Source organism: Cryptomeria japonica, chromosome 4 (genome assembly GCF_030272615.1).
Source record: "Cryptomeria japonica chromosome 4, Sugi_1.0, whole genome shotgun sequence".
Lineage (NCBI taxonomy): Eukaryota > Viridiplantae > Streptophyta > Pinopsida > Cupressales > Cupressaceae > Cryptomeria > Cryptomeria japonica.
This window is the reverse complement of record NC_081408.1, coordinates 480262930-480282580: the sequence shown is the minus strand read 5'-3', so window position 1 is coordinate 480282580 and position 19651 is coordinate 480262930. Positions and strand designations below refer to the sequence as shown.

The 19651-nt window shown below is 37.6% G+C and overlaps 1 protein-coding gene across 1 annotated transcript in view; it reads right to left on the bottom strand.

Annotated features, from left to right (window-relative positions):
- Positions 1–19651, bottom strand: part of LOC131079500 (uncharacterized) — a 40258-nt gene that overhangs the window by 20396 nt on the left and 211 nt on the right. Inside the window, exon 2 of the mRNA XM_058017458.2 lies at positions 18818–19553. Within this exon, the coding sequence (XP_057873441.1) occupies positions 18818–19205 (388 nt within the window). The 5' untranslated portion in view covers positions 19206–19553. The remainder of the gene's footprint in view (positions 1–18817; positions 19554–19651) is intronic.

The window sequence follows — 19651 nt, the reverse complement described above, 5'->3', positions numbered from 1 at the left end:
ATTGTTGTAGTAGACAAGTTTTCCACGATGTACACTTCATTCCATATAAGAAATGCAATGATGCAATACACAGCAAATTTATTTTTCATGGAGGTAGTAAGAGTTCATGGTTGCTGAAAAGCATAGTTTTAGATAGAGACACTAAGTTAGTGGGATACATATGGAAAGCGTTGTAGAAGAAGATGAAAACAGATTTGAAATTCAGCTCAGTATACCATCTGCAAACTGATGGGAAAACAAAAGCAGTAAATAGGAGCTCAAATAACTTACTTAGATGCCTGGTTGAAGAAAAAACAAAGAATTCGGACACAGTCTTATTGCAGGTAGAATTTGCATAATAGAAGCACCGGAAGAACATTGTTTCAGAGTGTAATTGGAGCTAAGAGACATTAGTAAAGAAGACGAGAGGAGTGTGAGGGCAAGGGAGTTTGCTAAACACATGAGGTGGGTGCATGAGGAGGTAAGAATGTACTCTAAGTTGCTCGTTCCGGTTTGGGCTCGGGTTAAGGTTCGGATTCAAGGGTTCAGTTCGCAGGTTTGGGCAAAAACATTTAAGGGGTTGGGTTTATCTTGGGTTCATCCATACAAAAACATATAAAAATCAGAAATATATACATATTTGCAGCAGTAATGAAGTTCAAAATACAACACCATATTTATAATCAAAAAAACATAGCAAAATACACCACCATATTAATAGTCAAATATTAGTCAAACTCGAATGTCATGATATATAATAAACTTTAAAGTTAAAAGAAATAATGTCAACTGTCAACAATCAGCCATCATTGATCATTGATCAAATTTCATCTAGGTTATCAAAAATATCATCATCATCATCCATATTAGATGGCTATCTTCCTGTAGGTCATTTGACTTGGGTTTACTTGACATGACAATCATTTGTGCTTATGACCTCTATAGACTGTAGTCTCAATAGACTATGAATGACATTTCATAGATAACAACTTGATGACTATCATATCCATGGCTCTTCTTAGAACACTGTGATACATAGGATACTCATCATAGAACACTATGATCTCTCTTTTGATACCACTATCATTTGAAGTTTACTATGACTCTCATGATGACTTATCTGAACACTGTCTTTGTTTGTTGCTATATCACAAGGTCTTTACGCTTATTAAGACTACTTTTTTTTGAGTTTATAGCACCTTGAAGTGTGTCAAGAATTTGGATAATGCTTAAGGTATCCTTAAAGTAATAAACTGGCCCTAAGATTTTAACATGGTTCTAACCCTTGCTCACTATCATCCATAGATCACTGCCCCTACACACTTGATAGAGTGTTGAAGGCAGTCATTTTGATACTCTTGCAGATACAATCCGCTGTCCTTAACAATGATAAACATGATTCATGCATAGTTATAAATTTGATAATATTAGAGATTGAGAATTGAAAATGTAAGGGTTTATGATTTATATGAGACCTTCCATTTTGTTTCTAGCATAGCAACCCACTGATTATTCCTTGATGCCATGGTTTTGACAATATTTTTACCACTGCTGTAGATGGATAACTTACAATAAAAAGTCAAAAAAAGGATTAAAAAACATCCAAATTCGTTGGCTGGATACATATGCAGGTGAAATTTGGCTCGGGTTCTCCTTGGCTCGGGTTCTCCTAGGCTCATCCAGGCTGAAGCAACAGGTTATGGCAAAAGCCTAGCTGAACCCACAGAGGACTGGACCAAGACCAGAACCCGGTTCGAACTGGACCAGGACCTGGGGGGTGCAAGGAAAGGATCCGGTAACATAGAACTTAATTGGAGAACATGAATGACAAATACAAACAAGAAGTTAACAAAACTAGAAGACAAAGATTTTGTACTAGGAAATGAAGTGATGTATAACCTCAAAAATGAGAGATTTCCAGTTGAAACATCTAGCAAGCTGGAAATGAAGAGTTTAGTCCTTGCAAAATCATAACAAGATTTGACTTGTAAAATGCATATGAAGTGGAGTTACCAGAAGACGTTAGTATATCTCTAGTATTCAACATCGCAAACCTATATGAGTATCATGAGTGAGATTCAGGGGGGAGCAATGCAAAGGACTGAGGACAAGACCCCATATTGCCACAACCAGAAGAAGAGATTGAGGAAATATTAGACAACAGAGTTAGGAAAAGCACCAAGAACAAATAACATGTGGAGTATTTGGTAAAATGGAGAGGAAGGCTAGAAGAAGACTCAAGATAGATTTCAAAGGTGAGATAAACTGATTAGATTTGCCTCTAGCTGCTGGACAATGAGGGACTCACTTTACAGTTAACCAAGGGTGTCTGATACAGGAGCATACTTAGGGAAGAATGCAATCCTGCATCACCAACATTCACTTCATTTGTTTGTTTCCAGTTTTGATTCACCAATCAATTGTAGAAGATGTCACCACAATTTACTGCCTTTCACCATTGAGTCTTGCGGTTTTGGTAGAACATTCAAGATGAGTATTTAGAGATCTTATCCACGTTTGAGAAAAAAGGATTAATGTATTTTGGGTTTGTGAACTTGTATCAAATTGGTAAATTGTCATAGTTGCAAAGTCGCTTTTGGTGCCACAGAATTTGAAGTTTGCTGCAATCAAGGAATGCATGGGAAGACTTATTCAACCCAAGAGGAGAAAACATTGGGCACCACACAAACTTATTTTCCTTCATTTTGGTCTGGTTTGAGAAATTAATGCTTACTAACTAACTATACATTTCGAGTGTTGGACTTTGTGCCACCTTGCAGCCAACACAAATCATTAAGGAGCTTATAGACTGATATATATAATATATTGGGTTCCACAATCATTGAAAAATCATCATAAGGGGATAGGAAGCATTGGAGCTAAGGTTGGAGGCTCAAATGTAGGTATGAGGTGTTAATGTTTTTAGCAGCAGAAGATTTCATTTTGCCTGTGATGGTTCTTCCTACACTTCTAAGAGAAGCTGATGTGTAATGGCTTCCTTGATAACTGTCACCAACCTGCATGTATGACTTGCAGCTTCGTGGGAGCCTCGTGCATGCTGGCAGCGGTTTCTTTCCTCTTCGTATTCCATCCGGATAGAGGTTCACTTGTGTCTACGTCTTATGGCTCTTGTCGGTGCCGGAGTTTGTAACGGCAAGTATTGTAACTGTCGTCCAGCATATTGCGTGATCTAGATGTTGGCTTTTCGTCTCCTCCATCTCAAATTTTTCAAGCCTTGTCGTTTCTTTAAAGGAGGTCAGCAGTTCGTATTTCGGAGTATGGAAAAGTCCTTAAAGAGAGACTATTATATATTTGTATGAGTTATCATTCAGGGGTGGAGTTTTTCGACAATATTTTCTGTAGCATCTTTGCATCTTCTTCAACGTATATATCTTCTCTGTCTTCTCGTGTATGATTGAGGGATGATTATTATATGTCTCATAAAGCTTCGTGCTGGCCATATTGTAGAAGCCTTCAGTTTCAGATGTTATCGGCTTCATCTTTTGATTGTTAAGGGTTAACAATTGTGTCTAGATCATTCAGTTTGAGAGCTTTTGTATTCAAGTTTGTGACTTCAATAAAGTTTGATTTTTGGGGTGGCTGGGTTTTTCACCCTCAGGTGGAGGGTTTTCCCAGGATAAATACTTGTGTATCTTGTTCTTGTGAAATTTTATTGTTTCAGATTTTTGTGTCTTATGTTTCTGGTTTAACATGGTATCAGAGCCAGGTTTGAGGTTGTCTCCCTCACAGGAGGCCTCAAGATTCTGGGAGGGTTGCTTGCTTATTGTTTGGTGTTATTCAAACTATGTTTTTCTGAAGACTACGCCATTCTCTAAGCTGCGACTTCATTTCTTCCTATATCGGATTTCTTGAGCGGCCCTGCAAAACACGACGGGATCTCTGCAATGAGACTGATCTAAGGGTATTGTTGTGACGTTTTCACACATCGCCCCATTGCAAATGGGGACCCCCTACTTTTTAGGCCCTTTCGGTCTTTTGGTTTTAGTTTTTGGGGTCTTTTGGTGGCAATCTCTCCAGTCTCTCTACTTTGCAAGTGTTCGAGGGTCAAATTGATTAAGTCTACTTTTTGTTTGGGCAAATTTGGTTGAGTCTAGGGCTTGTTTTGGTTGTTTTAGGGTTTTTGTCTTTAGTCCTAGATTTTAGGGGTTTATGTTATGGTTTTGGAAAAACCGAGCATGGAACTGGAATCAGGACCCTTCAAGGAACCTCCCAGTAAAATTTGAGTGAAATCGGAGCAACTTTCTGTTTTTAGAAAGTTCCTATTTTTTAGGGATTTTACTGTGTCCCGGAATGTCTTCATTTGGCCGAAAATCAAACTTACTATTTTTAGTAAGTTTCTATTTATAGTAATTCATCTTGCATCTTGTCTTGGGGTCTAACACTGACGTTTTGAAAAGTTTTCTATTTTTGGAAAGTTTGTTTTTGACAGGACCATTCAGACAGGCAATGGAGATTGAACATTCACAACTATTTCTAAATCCGGAAGGTTTGAAAAACAAACAAAGTGAGCAAAATTTGGCGAAGTGTTGGCATCCATCCTTGAAGTGGAAAGTTTGAAAATCACCTAAGTCTGAGAAATCCACTTCAAAACCCAAAATGGCACCTCAGTCTGAAAGAGATCAAAGTTGGCCAAGAATGGAAGGAACAGGTGAAATTCCTTGACTGAGTAAAATCCACGCCCATTTCCCAAGGTAGGGCACCAAAAGCATGGAGTCATGGAAAATTCAAGATGGATGGAATTCCATCTCCAAGTCAAAATAGCACCCATGTGAACTTTAGAGTGCCAAAAGCAAGGGATGAAGGAAAATTCTCCAAATCATGAATTCCTCCTTCAGAGCAAAAATCCGCCCCAAGCCAAGAAAGGGCACCAAAATGAGGTACTCAGGGAGAGACGGAAAAATGAGAAAGTCCAAGGCAGTGTAAGTTTAGCGCCCATGCCAGGTTAAGAGCGCCAAAGTGGGGGAGTTGTGAAAATTGGAAAAGGTGTGAATTCTTTGGCAACTAGCAAATAGTGCCCATGCTTGGAATAGGGCGCCAAATCCCTCTCGCCTTGGAAAGATGAAAAATTGCAAAATTCCTCCTTGGTGGATAAATAGCGCTCAAGGAAGGATTAAGGCATTAAACAAGGGGCATCAAGGAAAGTCCAAGATGGAAGGAATTCCATCACAAGGGAGAAATAGCGCCTAGGAATAATGAGGGGCGCTAAATTAGAGTGTTCAGGAAAAATGCACAAGGAATGGAATTCCTCCTTCAATTCAAAAATCTGCCCAAGGCATTTGCATGGCACTAAAGGAAGCTCAACGTGGAAGATGGAAGGAATTGTGAATTCCATGACAAGGTCAAAAATCCGCCCCAAGCCAAGTCAAGGTGCCAAATGGAGGTAGGAATGGAAAATATGAAAAAAGGATGAATTCCTTGCCTTATGAGGAATTGCGCCCTAGGGAAGATTCAAACTCTAAAACTCCATTGTCATGAAGAATCAAAGAAAACCATGATATAATGAAATCCACAGAGATGAGCTTCAAAACGACTAAGGCATGGAAGAAGTGCAAAATGATGAAATTCCACCATGCAAAGTGAATTCCACACCCAAGCCGGAAAACTGAGGAAATTGTCTAAGGCATGAAAATCCAAAGGTCGAGGAGGAATGGAAACGCGGAAATCCCCTCAGAAAATTTTTAAAATTCCCATTTTTAGGCATCAAATCTTGTCAGAATCCAAAAAATTTTACAAATTTGGACTCGTGAGAGATTTCTCTCTCTACTAGACCCGGATCCTAAATTTTAGGAAAACCCCTAAAAAGTAGGAGATGGTCAAAAGGCGTGGAAAATTCCCTCCAAGGCAGGAAAAGTCAAGCCAAGTGGACAAATCAGTTGAATCTTGAAGAATCTCCTAATTTCCCTCCGAAATTTGAAAAAATGGAAAGTTGACTTAGTGGCGGCCCGGTCAATGCATGTTGAATGCATGAAGAATATTTTTGCATGCAGCCGCCATATTAATGATTTTATGACAGATTCCTACCGCATGTAGTCGTTGCATGGAGAATGATGGGCATTTATATTTGCATGAGGAATATTTATGGTATTTTGGGCAAATTTGATGTAATGGAGTGCTATTAATGCACGAATGGATACCATTTTGGGATTGTTTGAATTCATTGTAAATGGGCTTAGTGGGCATTAATAGTTGATTCCCACCTTGTTGCATCTTGAGTGGGGAATCTTTTAGGGAAAACCCTAATTAGGGTTTTGCATGTAATCATGGCCGGAGGCCTATATAAGGGGTGACCCCCCTCATTTGTAAGACGAGGGAGATTTGTATGAAATTGTTGCAATAAGTTTTTGAGATAATAACAGTGTAACATTGTTCTCTGATAGTGTCCACTTAAGTTATTTTTCAAAACTTGCATGGTTTCACCTTCCGCACTTAGAGTAGAATTTCATTTTCTCAGTTGTTAGAACAGTGTTTTGATTTCAATGGAGAATGTAATGGTGTTTGATGAATTTCCATGATTCATACTTTAAGCATTGTGCTGATTGTAAGTTGCAATGTAAAGCTACTTGAGCCCCCAAATTTGTGCTAAGTTTGATTGTGAATAGTCGTTTGGATTGCGCCATGTTGGGTATTCAAATGCACTTTCTCAATGTGAAAATCCTTCAACATCCTCAGAAGATTGTACCGGTTCTTGCGGAGTTGTAGTTAAACTTGGCAAAGCAAAGTTTGGTTTATTTGGAGTTTGTCCACTGGAGCACTATCTATTGATATCACTGCCCTTAGGAGTAGATTTAGAACCTTCTTAACCCTTTCCCCTTTAATTTCAATTCATTTTAGTTTGTTTGAAGCAGAAGCATCACATAATTGCTATATATGATGATGGAGTTCTAGCCACAACGAAGAAGTGAAAGGATGATCCAGATGTAAGGCCCCTTGGATTACTAGCATATCACATCAACTAACTGAGTCACGTGCACGCGCAAAAGGAACCTTGAGATTAGCCATTTGATCTTTCTTTGCAATCTTAGCATACGGTCTAATTTTAAACAAGAGAGAGTGAAGTGACCGTTGGAAACTTTATTCTATGTTCGACATAATCATAAAAAACACGTCAACAGGTATCACATCGTATGAAGTCCACTTTATTGTTTTTGAAAGGACAAGATCACGACTTCTCTGTGTCGTTGCTCTTATCTGGCATCTACATCCTATCAGCTTGTATTTGCTATGATCATTTTATCACATTGTTGTCATTGCTATAATCTGCAATCTCTGTTTTGTTCAAAGGAGAGAACACTCAGTATGTGGTGTATTTGAGCAGACCTTAATGCATACCAAAAGAATCTTGATACAAAGAACAGTGTTGGAGGAGTATTATGAGAAGATAAGATTCAGCTACAGGACTAACTCAATGGGAATCAGCAATAAAGAGATGGAGGCTACACATGTTCTAGGTGTATAGCATGTGTTTGTGAAACTGAATGCTATTGAGCATCGTTTGAGCTATCATTATGTTCCATACTGCTGGAAGTGTTGGTGACTCTACTAATGGGAGATTTGGAATTGGGGTATGCTCCAACATACTTCTTGACCGTTACAACACTGAAGATATTAAAATTGAGACAAGAGGGCTCTCCCAATGAGAGGGAGCCTGCCATTTCAGCTTCAGAGGGAGCCTGACTTTCAGCTTCAGGAGGAGCCTGACATTTCATTAGAGGCAACCTTGGACGAGGAGGTCAGAAAGTTGATATCAGGTTCAGAGGGAACCCGTCATCATGAAGATTTGGTTAATGCATTTTTCTGTGACGGAGAAATTTGAGGTGAAAGCCCTTGTTGCTCTTTCCACTCATGGGAGTAGCCATAGTGGATGTCATGTCAAGAGACTCCATGACAACATCACGTTGAGTGACTCCGTGATGAGAGCTTGTGTTTATTTCACACATGGGAGTAGCCATGGTGAGCCTCATGTTGACTGAATCCATGATGCTATCACGTTGAGAGAATCCGTGATAAAGTTTTGTTTTTTGCACATATGGGTGTAGCCATTGTGTTTGTCATGTTGAGAGACTCCATGACTTGAAAATCTGTAAATGATATCTCCTTTGCTAAGAGGGAGTGTTAATGTTTTTAGCAGCAGAAGATTTCAATTTGCCTGCGATGGTTTCTTCCTACACTTCTAAGAGAAGCTGATGTGTAATGGCTTCCTTGATAACTATCACCAACCTACATGTATGACTTGCAGCTTCGTGGGAGCCTCGTGCATGCTGGCAGCGGTTTCTTTCCTCTTCGTATTCCATCCGGAAAGAGGTTCGCTTGTGTCTACATCTTATGGCTCTTGTCGGTGCTGGAGTTTGTAATGGCAAGTTTTGTAACTGCCGTCCAGCATATTGTGTGATCTGGATGTTGGCTTTTCTTCTCCTCCATCTCAGATTTTTCAAGCCTTGTCGTTTCTTTAAAGGAGGTCAGTAGTTCGTATTTTGGAGTATGGAAAAGTCCTTAAAGAGAGACTGTTATATATTTATATGAGTGATCATTCAGGGGTGGAGTTTTTCTACAGTATTCTCTATAGCATCTCTGTATCTTCTTCAGCAAATATATCTTCTTTGTCTTCTCGTGTATGATTGAGGGATGATTATTATATGTCTCAGAAAGCTTCGTGCTGGCCGTATTGTAGAAGCCTTCAGTTTCAGATGTTATCGGCTTCATCTTCTGATTGTTGAGGGTTAACAATTGTGTCTAGATCATTCAGTATGAGAGCTTTTGTACTCAAGTTTGTGACTTCAATAAAGTTTGCTTTTTGGGGTGGCTCGGTTTTTCACCCTCAGGTGGAGGGTCTTCCCAGGATAAATACTTGTGTATCTTGTTCTTGTGAAATTTTTTTGTTTCAGATTTTTATGTCTTATGTTTCTGATTCTAACATTAACATGAGGGAGATGGCTCAAGATGTGGTTTAGGATTAAGGATATTGTAACTGTCATTGGGCTACAGCCTGAAATATATGCCATAGTGGCAGATTGTAACTCGTTTTGGAATTCAATAAGAATGATGAGGAATCTTTTTGAGGCTTTGTTTTTCCCTCTTTGAGGGTTTTCCAACAATATCTTTTGTTATTTGTTGTTATTTGTTGATAGTTGCACAGCTGGATAGTCCTTCACTGGAACCTCCTATTATGACTTGATCATAAACATTTATTTTTCAATTATCTTTTAAGAGTATAAATATACATATCTTCAGTTTTTCTCTCTTAACCCTATAGTGTGCGATGCCCTACCTGAGATGAAGGCTTTATACCCCAGATTGCAGTTATAAAAATGGCCGAGTAGTATAAAGGAGCGATCCAAGGAGGATGAACAAGGGCATAGGAAGGGAGAAATGGCATGGATATAGCAGATCAATTAAGAGCAGAAATCACAAGAATCTTTCAGATCTATAGAATATATACAGCCTTGTCTAAGTGCAGATATATATGTAGAACCTGTGCTAATACTTGTGTTCATGCAGATCTTAAAGAAATATAGGTATTCAGATTTGAAATAAGAGCATGCAGATTTGAAGGATCAATTAATCATTCCAAATCAAGCATATACATAGATCAAGGATAGCCGTCGTTGTAATCTGCAACCTACATTCATCTAACCAGAACAGAAAAAACATATCAAGCAATAAATTCAAACAGCAGTCAGCCATATATCAATCAGATCAAGGCTATCTATATAGAGCAGATAATAGCACTATTATTCATCTTTGTGGTATCCATGAGATGTATGCTCAGTGAATGCATTATAAAGATATCATCTAACATGTAAATTCTTATGTGTTAGGCATGGATAATAATGTGAAATACATATCCTAAAATATTAATCTATTTATAACCGGCAAGCAATCATGTAGAGAAGAGAAGGAAATGCAAGGAAGGGGAGCAGATACGAGATCACCATCTAAGTAGACCATCCCATGATGGATGTCCAATGTGCCTGCCACTTGGGGCCAAGAGGGTGAGTGTCCGCTCTTTGGGCTTAGGAGGATTTCCGGGCAACCTATTGCGATTTCCTCTCCAACCTCTACGATGGTTGATTGTTGTAGAAATCAACCATCCCATTGTGGAGTGAAGGATGAAATATATGATAAGGAGGCAGCAGCACTGACTCCCCCATCAAGTACGCCAACCCCTAAGTGGGGCCAAGAGGCCAAATAACTGGGTGTTCATTCGGTGCTCTTGGAACTGATTGGAAGGATAGGTTCCTGGCACCTTAGATGATTTTCCGAGGGATTCCATAGTGTGGATTGGTTGTTAGGGAAAATCTTTAACTGAATCCCACATGCAAATCATGTACTTTGCAATGGTGATGTAAGGATTAGGATTCTCCTTATAATACTATTGATCATATGTTTTCCAATCTTTCATGAATATTAGACAATCATCATCAATTATATTAGAAATGATAACTAACTTGGTTGCAGGATCTAAATCCAGATTTAAAGTTGGTAATTTTTCATTCCTTAAATATACTTCATTCCTTATTTACTTAATTGGTAATTCTAGGGCAAAATCTAGGGTAATCCCAAAAGGGGGCATTACATAGCGTCAATAACCCAAGGCATAAGATATGAAAAATGAATAAAGTAGAACATAAGATCCCATTTTGGAGCTAAACATCTAGTCAATACCCTTTGAAATAACTATCAAAAGATTGAATGACATAATATTATAAATTTATAACTGAAAGTGTATTACTAATATAGAATTCGGTTATGCACATTGTACGTTTATTTTATAAGGATTTGGCCATCTTCATTGGATTACAAATATTGATAAAACCTTTTAGGCCAGCCTACACTCTAAGCCCACTCATTTCTAATCAAACAAGTGCATAATTTTAAATAAAGCATGCATAGATAGTAAACATTATTTCACCAACAGTTGGCATCTCTATATGACATCTCTCTAGATGCTTGACCATTTCTCAGTCTCAGGAAACTGAGGCTATCCATGATAGAATCTATACTCTATATGCAAATTACTATGATGATTGGATCTCGTCCTGAAGTCATCAATTCATACATTACTCAACACAATTTTTGAACATCTCAGAAAGCATCATAGTCTGAGAAACTGTCATCAATGCTCCATCTATATCTAATTTGATTGACACTGTGCTCTAATTGAAAGTGTTTCCACCCTATAATTAGTTTTTGCAGGAATACTGCTTATAGATTTCCTTGATAATTTACTCGTTGATTTAAACTTTAAAGACATTATTAAAATCTCTCATGTATAACTCTTTCCCTCATATACCTCACCTTTTTAATCAATCAATTTCACAAGTTGGAATGGAGCATGAATATCAATGGCACAACAGTTGACATCTCTACGTAGCATCTCTCTACATACCTACCCGTTTTTTTACTTTTGGAGGAAACTTAAGCTATCCATGACAAAATATATCAGTCATACATTTCAATCACTTGCATTATTGATTCTCACCTTTTAGAGACCTCAATTTGTATAGCAAGCCTCTTGAAAATTTAACATCTCAAAAGGCATCATAGTCCAGCCAAATTACCTTTGTCTATGCTGTTCACATGGCCTGAAATAGCTTGGTTAGCTTGTGTTGCCTCCATCAACTACAGGTATATGCTAAGTATCACTTGGGTCATGATTATTGATTTGAAATCAACACAGGTGATTTGCACAAAGTGATCTTGGACCATAGTTGCTAGGAAACTCCATTATATGAATATTTACTGCATACCCATATCCATACCCACAATTTCTGGTGACTGCATTTATATATAATATAATCGTCTCCTTATTCAATTACTCACATACTCTAATTTGATTGGCATCCTCATCCACGCACTGGTACCAGTATGGGGTACCCTGCATCATATTGAGTAATGATGTACTGCAGAAACATAAAATGCATAAACCCCCATCATAAAAAACATGGTTGTTTCTAATATATTCATATTTAATGAATTAAAACTTAAATGTTCAATAATTAGAGTGATTTGCACAAAATGATCTCGGCCCATAGTAACTAGGAAACTCCATAATAGGAACATGGACTGCATACCCATCTCCATACCCACAATTTCTGGTGACTGCATTACTATATAATCATCTCCTTATTCAATTACTCACATACTCTAATTTGATTGGCATTCTCATCCCCACACTGGTACCAGTATGGGGTACCCTGCATCATATTGAGTAATGATGTACTGCAGAAACACCAAATGCATAAAACCCCCTCATAACAAACAGGGTTGTTTCTAATATATTCATATTTAATGAATTCAAACTTAAATGTTCAATAATTAGAGTGATAATCAAATTAACTTATGCTGACATCGAAAATAAATAAATAGGAGGGCATCAAACTACATGATGTGAATTAGTTTCTCATTAAGGTCCAAATGGCATAACTCTCCAAAAATGTCCTCACACTGTTTCATTGTTAACAATATCTTTCTTGCACATTTTAAAAATTTAATCTTCCCATGGGGTCTAAGTAGCAATCCATTTTATAATTTTAACATGCTCACTAACTGAGTTTGCTATTATCCTTCTCATGTTTATCTTGCCTTTGTAGATTAGTACTTTGTAGGTGGGAGGGTGTCCGTATGTGTATATCAATTCTGTCATTACAAAAGCTTATCTTTCATGTATCAGGTTCAATATTGTAAGGTTCATATCGTTCTCCCATTGAAAGTCCCACTACATGGATTGTATGTTTTTCTTTTCATTAGCTCTTTATTTCTTAGGAGTAAAATCTGCAGTATCAATTTGATTTCCAGTGCCATGCATGCTGCTGTCAGAAGAATAAGGAATAGGCTCATTTATTTTCTATTCATGCTTTATTTGAAGAGTTCACTAATTTCATAATGCATTTTTGCTGGAATTTTGCTTGAAAATAAATAACTGTCATTCCAAATGATAATTACTGGTCATTTCTGATTGCCAGATGCAGTATGAGTAGTTCATTGAAAATATCATAGTCACAATGATTTTCAACATTTTAAGCTTTGTTTTGTATAGACCCTTAGACACAGATTTCACACTTAAAATGTACTTGAAGAGAAGAAAATGGCATCTGCAGGAAATTAAGCCACTTCTGTCTTCAAAATTGTCAAGCGAAAATTGTACTTTAGGCAAGATTTGAGTCCCCATTATTTACAAAAATTATAAGCAAATATTTCACAAATAACATGTGGAGTGATGAACAACAAATCCTGCTATGGAGGCAGTGAGGTGTGCTTCCTCCAGGACCAAGGACAATCAAATGTATACAAATGCAATAAATACTATTGCCCTCACAAAATCAGTTGCAAAACTATTAATCAAACTGAAAAGCCAATGATGAATTTTCTTCCCCATCAAGTGTGTTGTCCAAAGATGCCCCCACACTGGCAAGGACATCCCCAGGGATGTTCCCCTCTAGGTGATTATCAAGGGTCATTCTATCATCCCTAGGGCTAGAACAGCCCAGAGACATTCAGACATCACTTATCCATCGTGGGAACAGAAGAATACCCACTCCAGCCATTAAGAAACAAACATTTAAACAGAAAAAATTGAAAAACAAATCTAAATATTTGTTTTGGATTGCACCAGATAGGAAATGCCTTTTTTGTTTTGGATTGGACCAGATAGAAAAGCAGAATTTTTCCCCTGGTTTTATGAATATTTCAGCATTTCTTAGTTTCACAAGTTTTTGCTGATTAAATCCAAGTAATTGAATTCTATTTTTACTTTTGAATGCCAGGTCAATCCTGACTCCAAGTAATACTGCTATGGTTACAATCAAATGATTCCTAAAGTGAAAAAATATGCTCTTAGAGAAGATGCTTGGATTTCTGACACAGGTGCATTGGCACCAACTTGATTTGACCTGTTTGTCAAGTTCTACTTTTTAGTGAATCTCTTGCTTGCGAACATGTCAAAGCTCTTGATTGATATGAGAAAATGTCCCATTTAGAATTTGGTTGGCACTGGTGTATCTGCTTTTATGTGTTCAATGACTAATGCTGGAGCCTGATACAGTTTTTTCAGATTGTGAATGGCAAATGGCAACAGCTTTTACCATTTGAAAACATCAACAGCAGAAGGTATCAGAATTTGCTTAAATTGTTTACAGCATGGCTGAAATGGAGACATCTGATAGTTCAGAAGATTATTCTCCAAATTCTAACAGTGGGGTCTTGGTCAATGCTACAATTTCCCCTCGAGATACTGAAGATAGTGGAAAAGACATTTAAGATTTGTTGCCTCTTAATTTTGTTGGCATTGTGTTTCTGCTTTTATTTGTTTGATGGATAATGCTAGAGCCTAGTACTCTGTTTTCAGATGATGAATGGCAACAGGTTTTATCATATTTGAAAACAACAATTGCAGAAACAGTGCCAGAATTTGCTCAGATTGTTTACACAGCATAGTTAAGATTGAGATATGGGAGAGTGCAAAAGATGATCCACAAAATCTGAAAATGGAGTCCTGGTCAATGGTACAATTTCTACTTAAGATGCTGAAGATAGAGGTGAAGACATTAAAATATGTTGCCTCTGATGCAAAGTGTTGTGCACTGTAGAACAACTTTTCATAAATTTCAACTTCTTTGGCTCATTGTTTATATAAATAATAAATGCTAAATTGCAACTTCTTCTACTGCTTTACTAAATAAATTTTTCAAGTATATGCACATATATATATTCTTAATAGCTTACTAACACCATCCCCAAAATCTGGAAAAAAAAATTGCCATTCTCAAAACCCTTCCCCAGTCTCAGAAACATGGAGAAATACTGTAAAAATAGAGAATAGGAAAAAGCAAACGATATGCTAATTAAATACAACAATGACTATGGAATCCGTATAAACATTCCATTGCAAATTCTTAAGTGACAAAACATCCTTTGTACATACTTACCAATATCAGTAGAAACTATACAGAACTGCCCAACCTCAAACATTTTGGCTGGGGTGGACCAGATAGAAAATGTTTGTAATCCATTTAAAAGGACTGAATCAATATTTACCTGCACACAAAGATACTTTACTCTATAGTTCATTTTGTGCAATACTTGACAAGGATTTGTCCTATAAGATCCATTATTGATAACAAAATCTGGTTAATGGGGACTGAAGAGAATTCTGAATACTACTGCATAATAAACCGGTCAAATTTCAACTTGGTGTTTTTTATTACTATGAGTTTAACTATATACAAAGACATTTTCATGGCTCTCGCGTCTGTATTCAAGTGTAGTCTCCAATGCTCAGTCTACTTGTATTTGCTATACAGAATTGCTTGTTGGCAAGATATCTGGAACCATGAGTACAGAACAGCAATATCTCCCATCAACTCTCAACTTAACAAGCTACTGGAAAAATTACTAGCCATATTACATTGTAATGTGGATGGGGATTGATAGTTACAACCATGTAACCTCTCATCCAACCATTGCCAAGAATTTTAAAACAGCTACCTTGCAAAACTGCCATTTTTAATGGTGTTTTTAGGTGCAATTCTTCATCTTCCCCTGTTCTTATTCAGGCACTGAAGTAGCTTAACTGAAAACATATCTTTGGTGCTTATTTGGCATAGTCTGCATCTTGATCCATGAAAAGAATCTTTAAACTGTCAACAATTTTTCAATAACATATGTTTGACAACTTGTGTCACCAAATGTGTAAAGTGGCCCATGCATTTATCCTCAGCCCTCATAAAATACCATTTAACAATGGGGGGGGTTGGAGCTCTACTTTCAACAATCCTAAACCCCTACTTTGGGACAGAGCACAACAGTGACAACCTCAACTTTGGCACAAATTTGGTGATGTCCCTTTGGCAACATAACTGAAAGCCATGTAGCACTGCCAAAATTCAGCAACAGACTTAATACTCAAATGAACTTCAACAATTTGTTTCCACGTATCCCTTCACCAAACCTTAACCCTCCTGACATTTCGCAAAATTGCACTTGGAGGAGCTTAAACAGCTTTCAAACTTAAATTTGACAAAGTGTTGATTCTTAAAGGACTAGGGCTGCCCCTTAACAACTATTTGCCCCTGATTAAAAACTGAACTGGTTAAAGTGTTTCTCAAACCAGTATGTCTCCAATCAACTTTCATCAATATGTTGCCTATCTACCACAATAACCTTTGCAGCTCAGCTACTGACAGGAGTGTGTTACTCACTGAGCTACTCTTGAAAATCAGGAACCTCTTTACAGATAAGGAGAGGAACCTCACTTCACTATACTTAAGAACCCAACATTTCCCTAACTTGATAACATCAATTTTCAATAACCACAAAGTCAGATCTTGCATTACAATTAACATCTTGCATATGTCAAATTGTCTAGGAAAAATGTTGTCCACTTCTGTCATATTTGGACAGCTTCATCTTCATAATTTACCATGTGCATCACTTCCTACGTTCGGTCAATAATCAATCACCAAAGGTAACTTAATCTTTTTGCCAGTTGCCCATGTCAAAGTCTTGTCACCATTCTTAGCCAAACGATCCTCTTGCATCCTTACTTTGCTAGCCAATATGCAAAACTTGTTTTCTGAATGAAAGGTCTTTGGTGACCAGTAAATAAGCACGCTCCTCTTGGAGTGGCACAAAAGATCCATCCTCTTGTGCTCTTGGATAGAAGTAGCCAAAGTCACTATCATCAAAACATTACTCATCCAACTCTTGTCAAAGAAAAATTGCCAACTGTGAAACTAATCGCGACTGTTATCTTCATAGGGAATGACATGGCTATCATTGTATTGTTTACTTGTATCACCAGATTAAATTGTTGCAGATAGTGGCACCAATATTTAAGTACTTGCACCCTGGCACATAGCTCTTTAGCATAAGCTCAATAGTTTGCCCTCCCATAAAGGTCTCTAAGTGAAATGCTGAAGAACAAAATAACTACATCAAAATCACTGCCAGCACATACCCTTAAAGCATATGCCTCAATCCTCGATGAAAACGAAGATTAGGCAGGCTCAAAGTTGGCTATCCACAAGATTCCTAGTTTAATATCTGCAATATCATTTCCTAGAGTTTGTCTAAGTGAAAACTTACCTCCACCCTTCGACAAGACATTCAAAAGGCCCACAAGGTAGGATATTTCAAAATGAGTTTGCCAAGGTAATTCCGCATTACCTTGAACCTCTACGCTTCTATGAATCTTTGGAAATTCTCAACTACACAAATCTTTCAGGATCAATCTTCAAGCCTTCATCACCAACTGAGCTCTACACTTCTGTCAATCTTCAGAAAGACTCAATAGCAAAAACCTTGGCAGGATCAATCTTCAAGTGTACACCACCAACTAAGCTCTATACCTCTATCAATCTTCAGAATGTCTCAATAGCACAAACCTTAGTGGGATAAATCTTCAAGTCTTCACCACCAGCTATGACTGTAGATACACCAATGGTTGGTGCACATCTTTGTAATTTATATTCTCATCTAGCCACTTTTAGCACAGGGTTTGAAATGCTTGCTCCAAATGACACAAGCACTACAATGCATGCACTATGAAAAAGGGTAAATAAATAAACCAATGAATTCATTAATTACTAATTAGGGTTATGCATGGCATTGATGTATCATGTGACACAAACAGAATGGCCTACCACCATGCTTGCTTTTAAATGTTATCTTTCTAGTATCTTGTTCTCTGATCTTGACATGATGATAACCTAGCCTTCAATCCGGCAAAGTGAAATATTGGTACTTTTGGACTTAACCAAGAGATCGTGATGGAGAATAGCAATCCGTGATGATGATTTTCTTTGTGGAATTAAAATGCATACACGTGCGGCACAAATTGTTAGTCTTTAGAATAGTCACAATCAACAAACCACATGGTGTCACATTTGCTTAATCTCTATCCACTCCAAAACTTAAATTCTGTACAACTCAATGTCTAAGGCAAGTTGGATCTCATCATCCTGCTTCCTTTATTTAGCAGTGGGGGATTGAATAATTGACTCAGCTTCTCCCCTTCTCTTTCAGCCTAAACATAGGAATTGCAAAATTCTTCCTAGAACTGACTAGAACCTTTGTTTATGTAGCTTATGCCATTGTAGTATTCTACGTTCCTTTATATGTATTGATCAAGAAAGATCTCCATCTATAAACAACCTATACTTTGAAGTATGTCTATGGAATATGGGATCTTGTCAAAGACTTTCTGTACAACTAACAATGAAACTAAAAACTATCAGGTTGAAGTGCATATTACGTCGTTACAAATCTATCCTGAAGGATATGGGAGGTTATACTTATATGTCTTCAAACATAACTTCTTGACTAGTGATTTAGAGATCAAATTTCTATAGCTCTCATTGTTAGGAAGAGCTACCAAAGGACCGGCCAATTTGAAACATGATAGTAACCGTGCTGGATGACTTTGTATTTACTTTGCTTTCATTTTATTTATATATAAATATGAAAACCAGAAAAAAAGAAACTAGAACATTCCAAAAGTTAATTGAGCAGAGAACTTGATTACTAAATTAAGAATTGTAATTCAGATTCACAGAAATGGACTAATGGGTCCAAGGAGCTGCTGCGATACGGTAATTGGGGAATTGGTAAGTACATGACCTCGGTTCAAATTGCTCCAAGGCGATAATGCAGCCCATAACTCCTGAAGACATGTAGCGAGGTAGGTGTAAAGAGAACATGGGAATATTATCCAAGCATATACACACAGCATTATAAATGAATTATAACCTCACCCAAAATTTACTAAGTAAAAGCGAACATAAATGGCATCTAAATTCAAATACATGGTATAATCAATTACCTGCAAGGTGAATAACGCATGCCATCTTGTGCGTAGGTACATGTTTGGGAGTAAGCAAAACAACTCGAGCAGTGTGACTCTCAATAGGCAGAGCATTAAGCAATTCCTCGTCACATGGTGTCTTGAAAATCCCTTCCTGCAAACGAGCAGTCCGAGACTCCCACACAGTCTTCCACATAGGCTGAATAATTCTTGGAGGCCAGCGCTGAGCAGCAACTTCTGCCAAGCCCTGAGAAAGCAACTGTTTTGTCATCTTCTCCAAAAGCTCCAGTTTGGGCCCTCCCCATCCGGCTGAAAAAAAGGGGGGAGCCAATCTCAATCTGTGCATGAATGTCCCATATATGTGATCCAATACATAATGGCACACACCCAGATTTATAGCCACCATGATGTCCTCCCCAAATAAGGAGAGTGATAACAGAATCTGAGAATAATTGTTGAAATATGAATGAAAAATCTGTACGCAGCTTTTCTTTAAAATTCAAGTACTACGAAATTCTTCCGAAACAGATGATTTGTAGGCCAACATGATGCTTATAAAATCCAAAATTAGAAGAAATGCTAAGATCTACAAATAGAGATTGTAAAATTTAACAGGTTGTGGCAATTAGAACTCCTGTGGAGCTATATGATTCCTGCAGTTTTACAAAAAGGGCTGCCCAACTCCTTAAATTGCACGAAAAACGTTAAAAAGATCTTCCCTGCATTGCCTGGTAATCCAATTCACAATCCAGCCCTGTACAGATCAAACGTATGTATAACAACCACATCAACAATGTATATATGCATTTAGTATATAATTGGAATTGGCTACGAATCAGCAAACCACTCCAA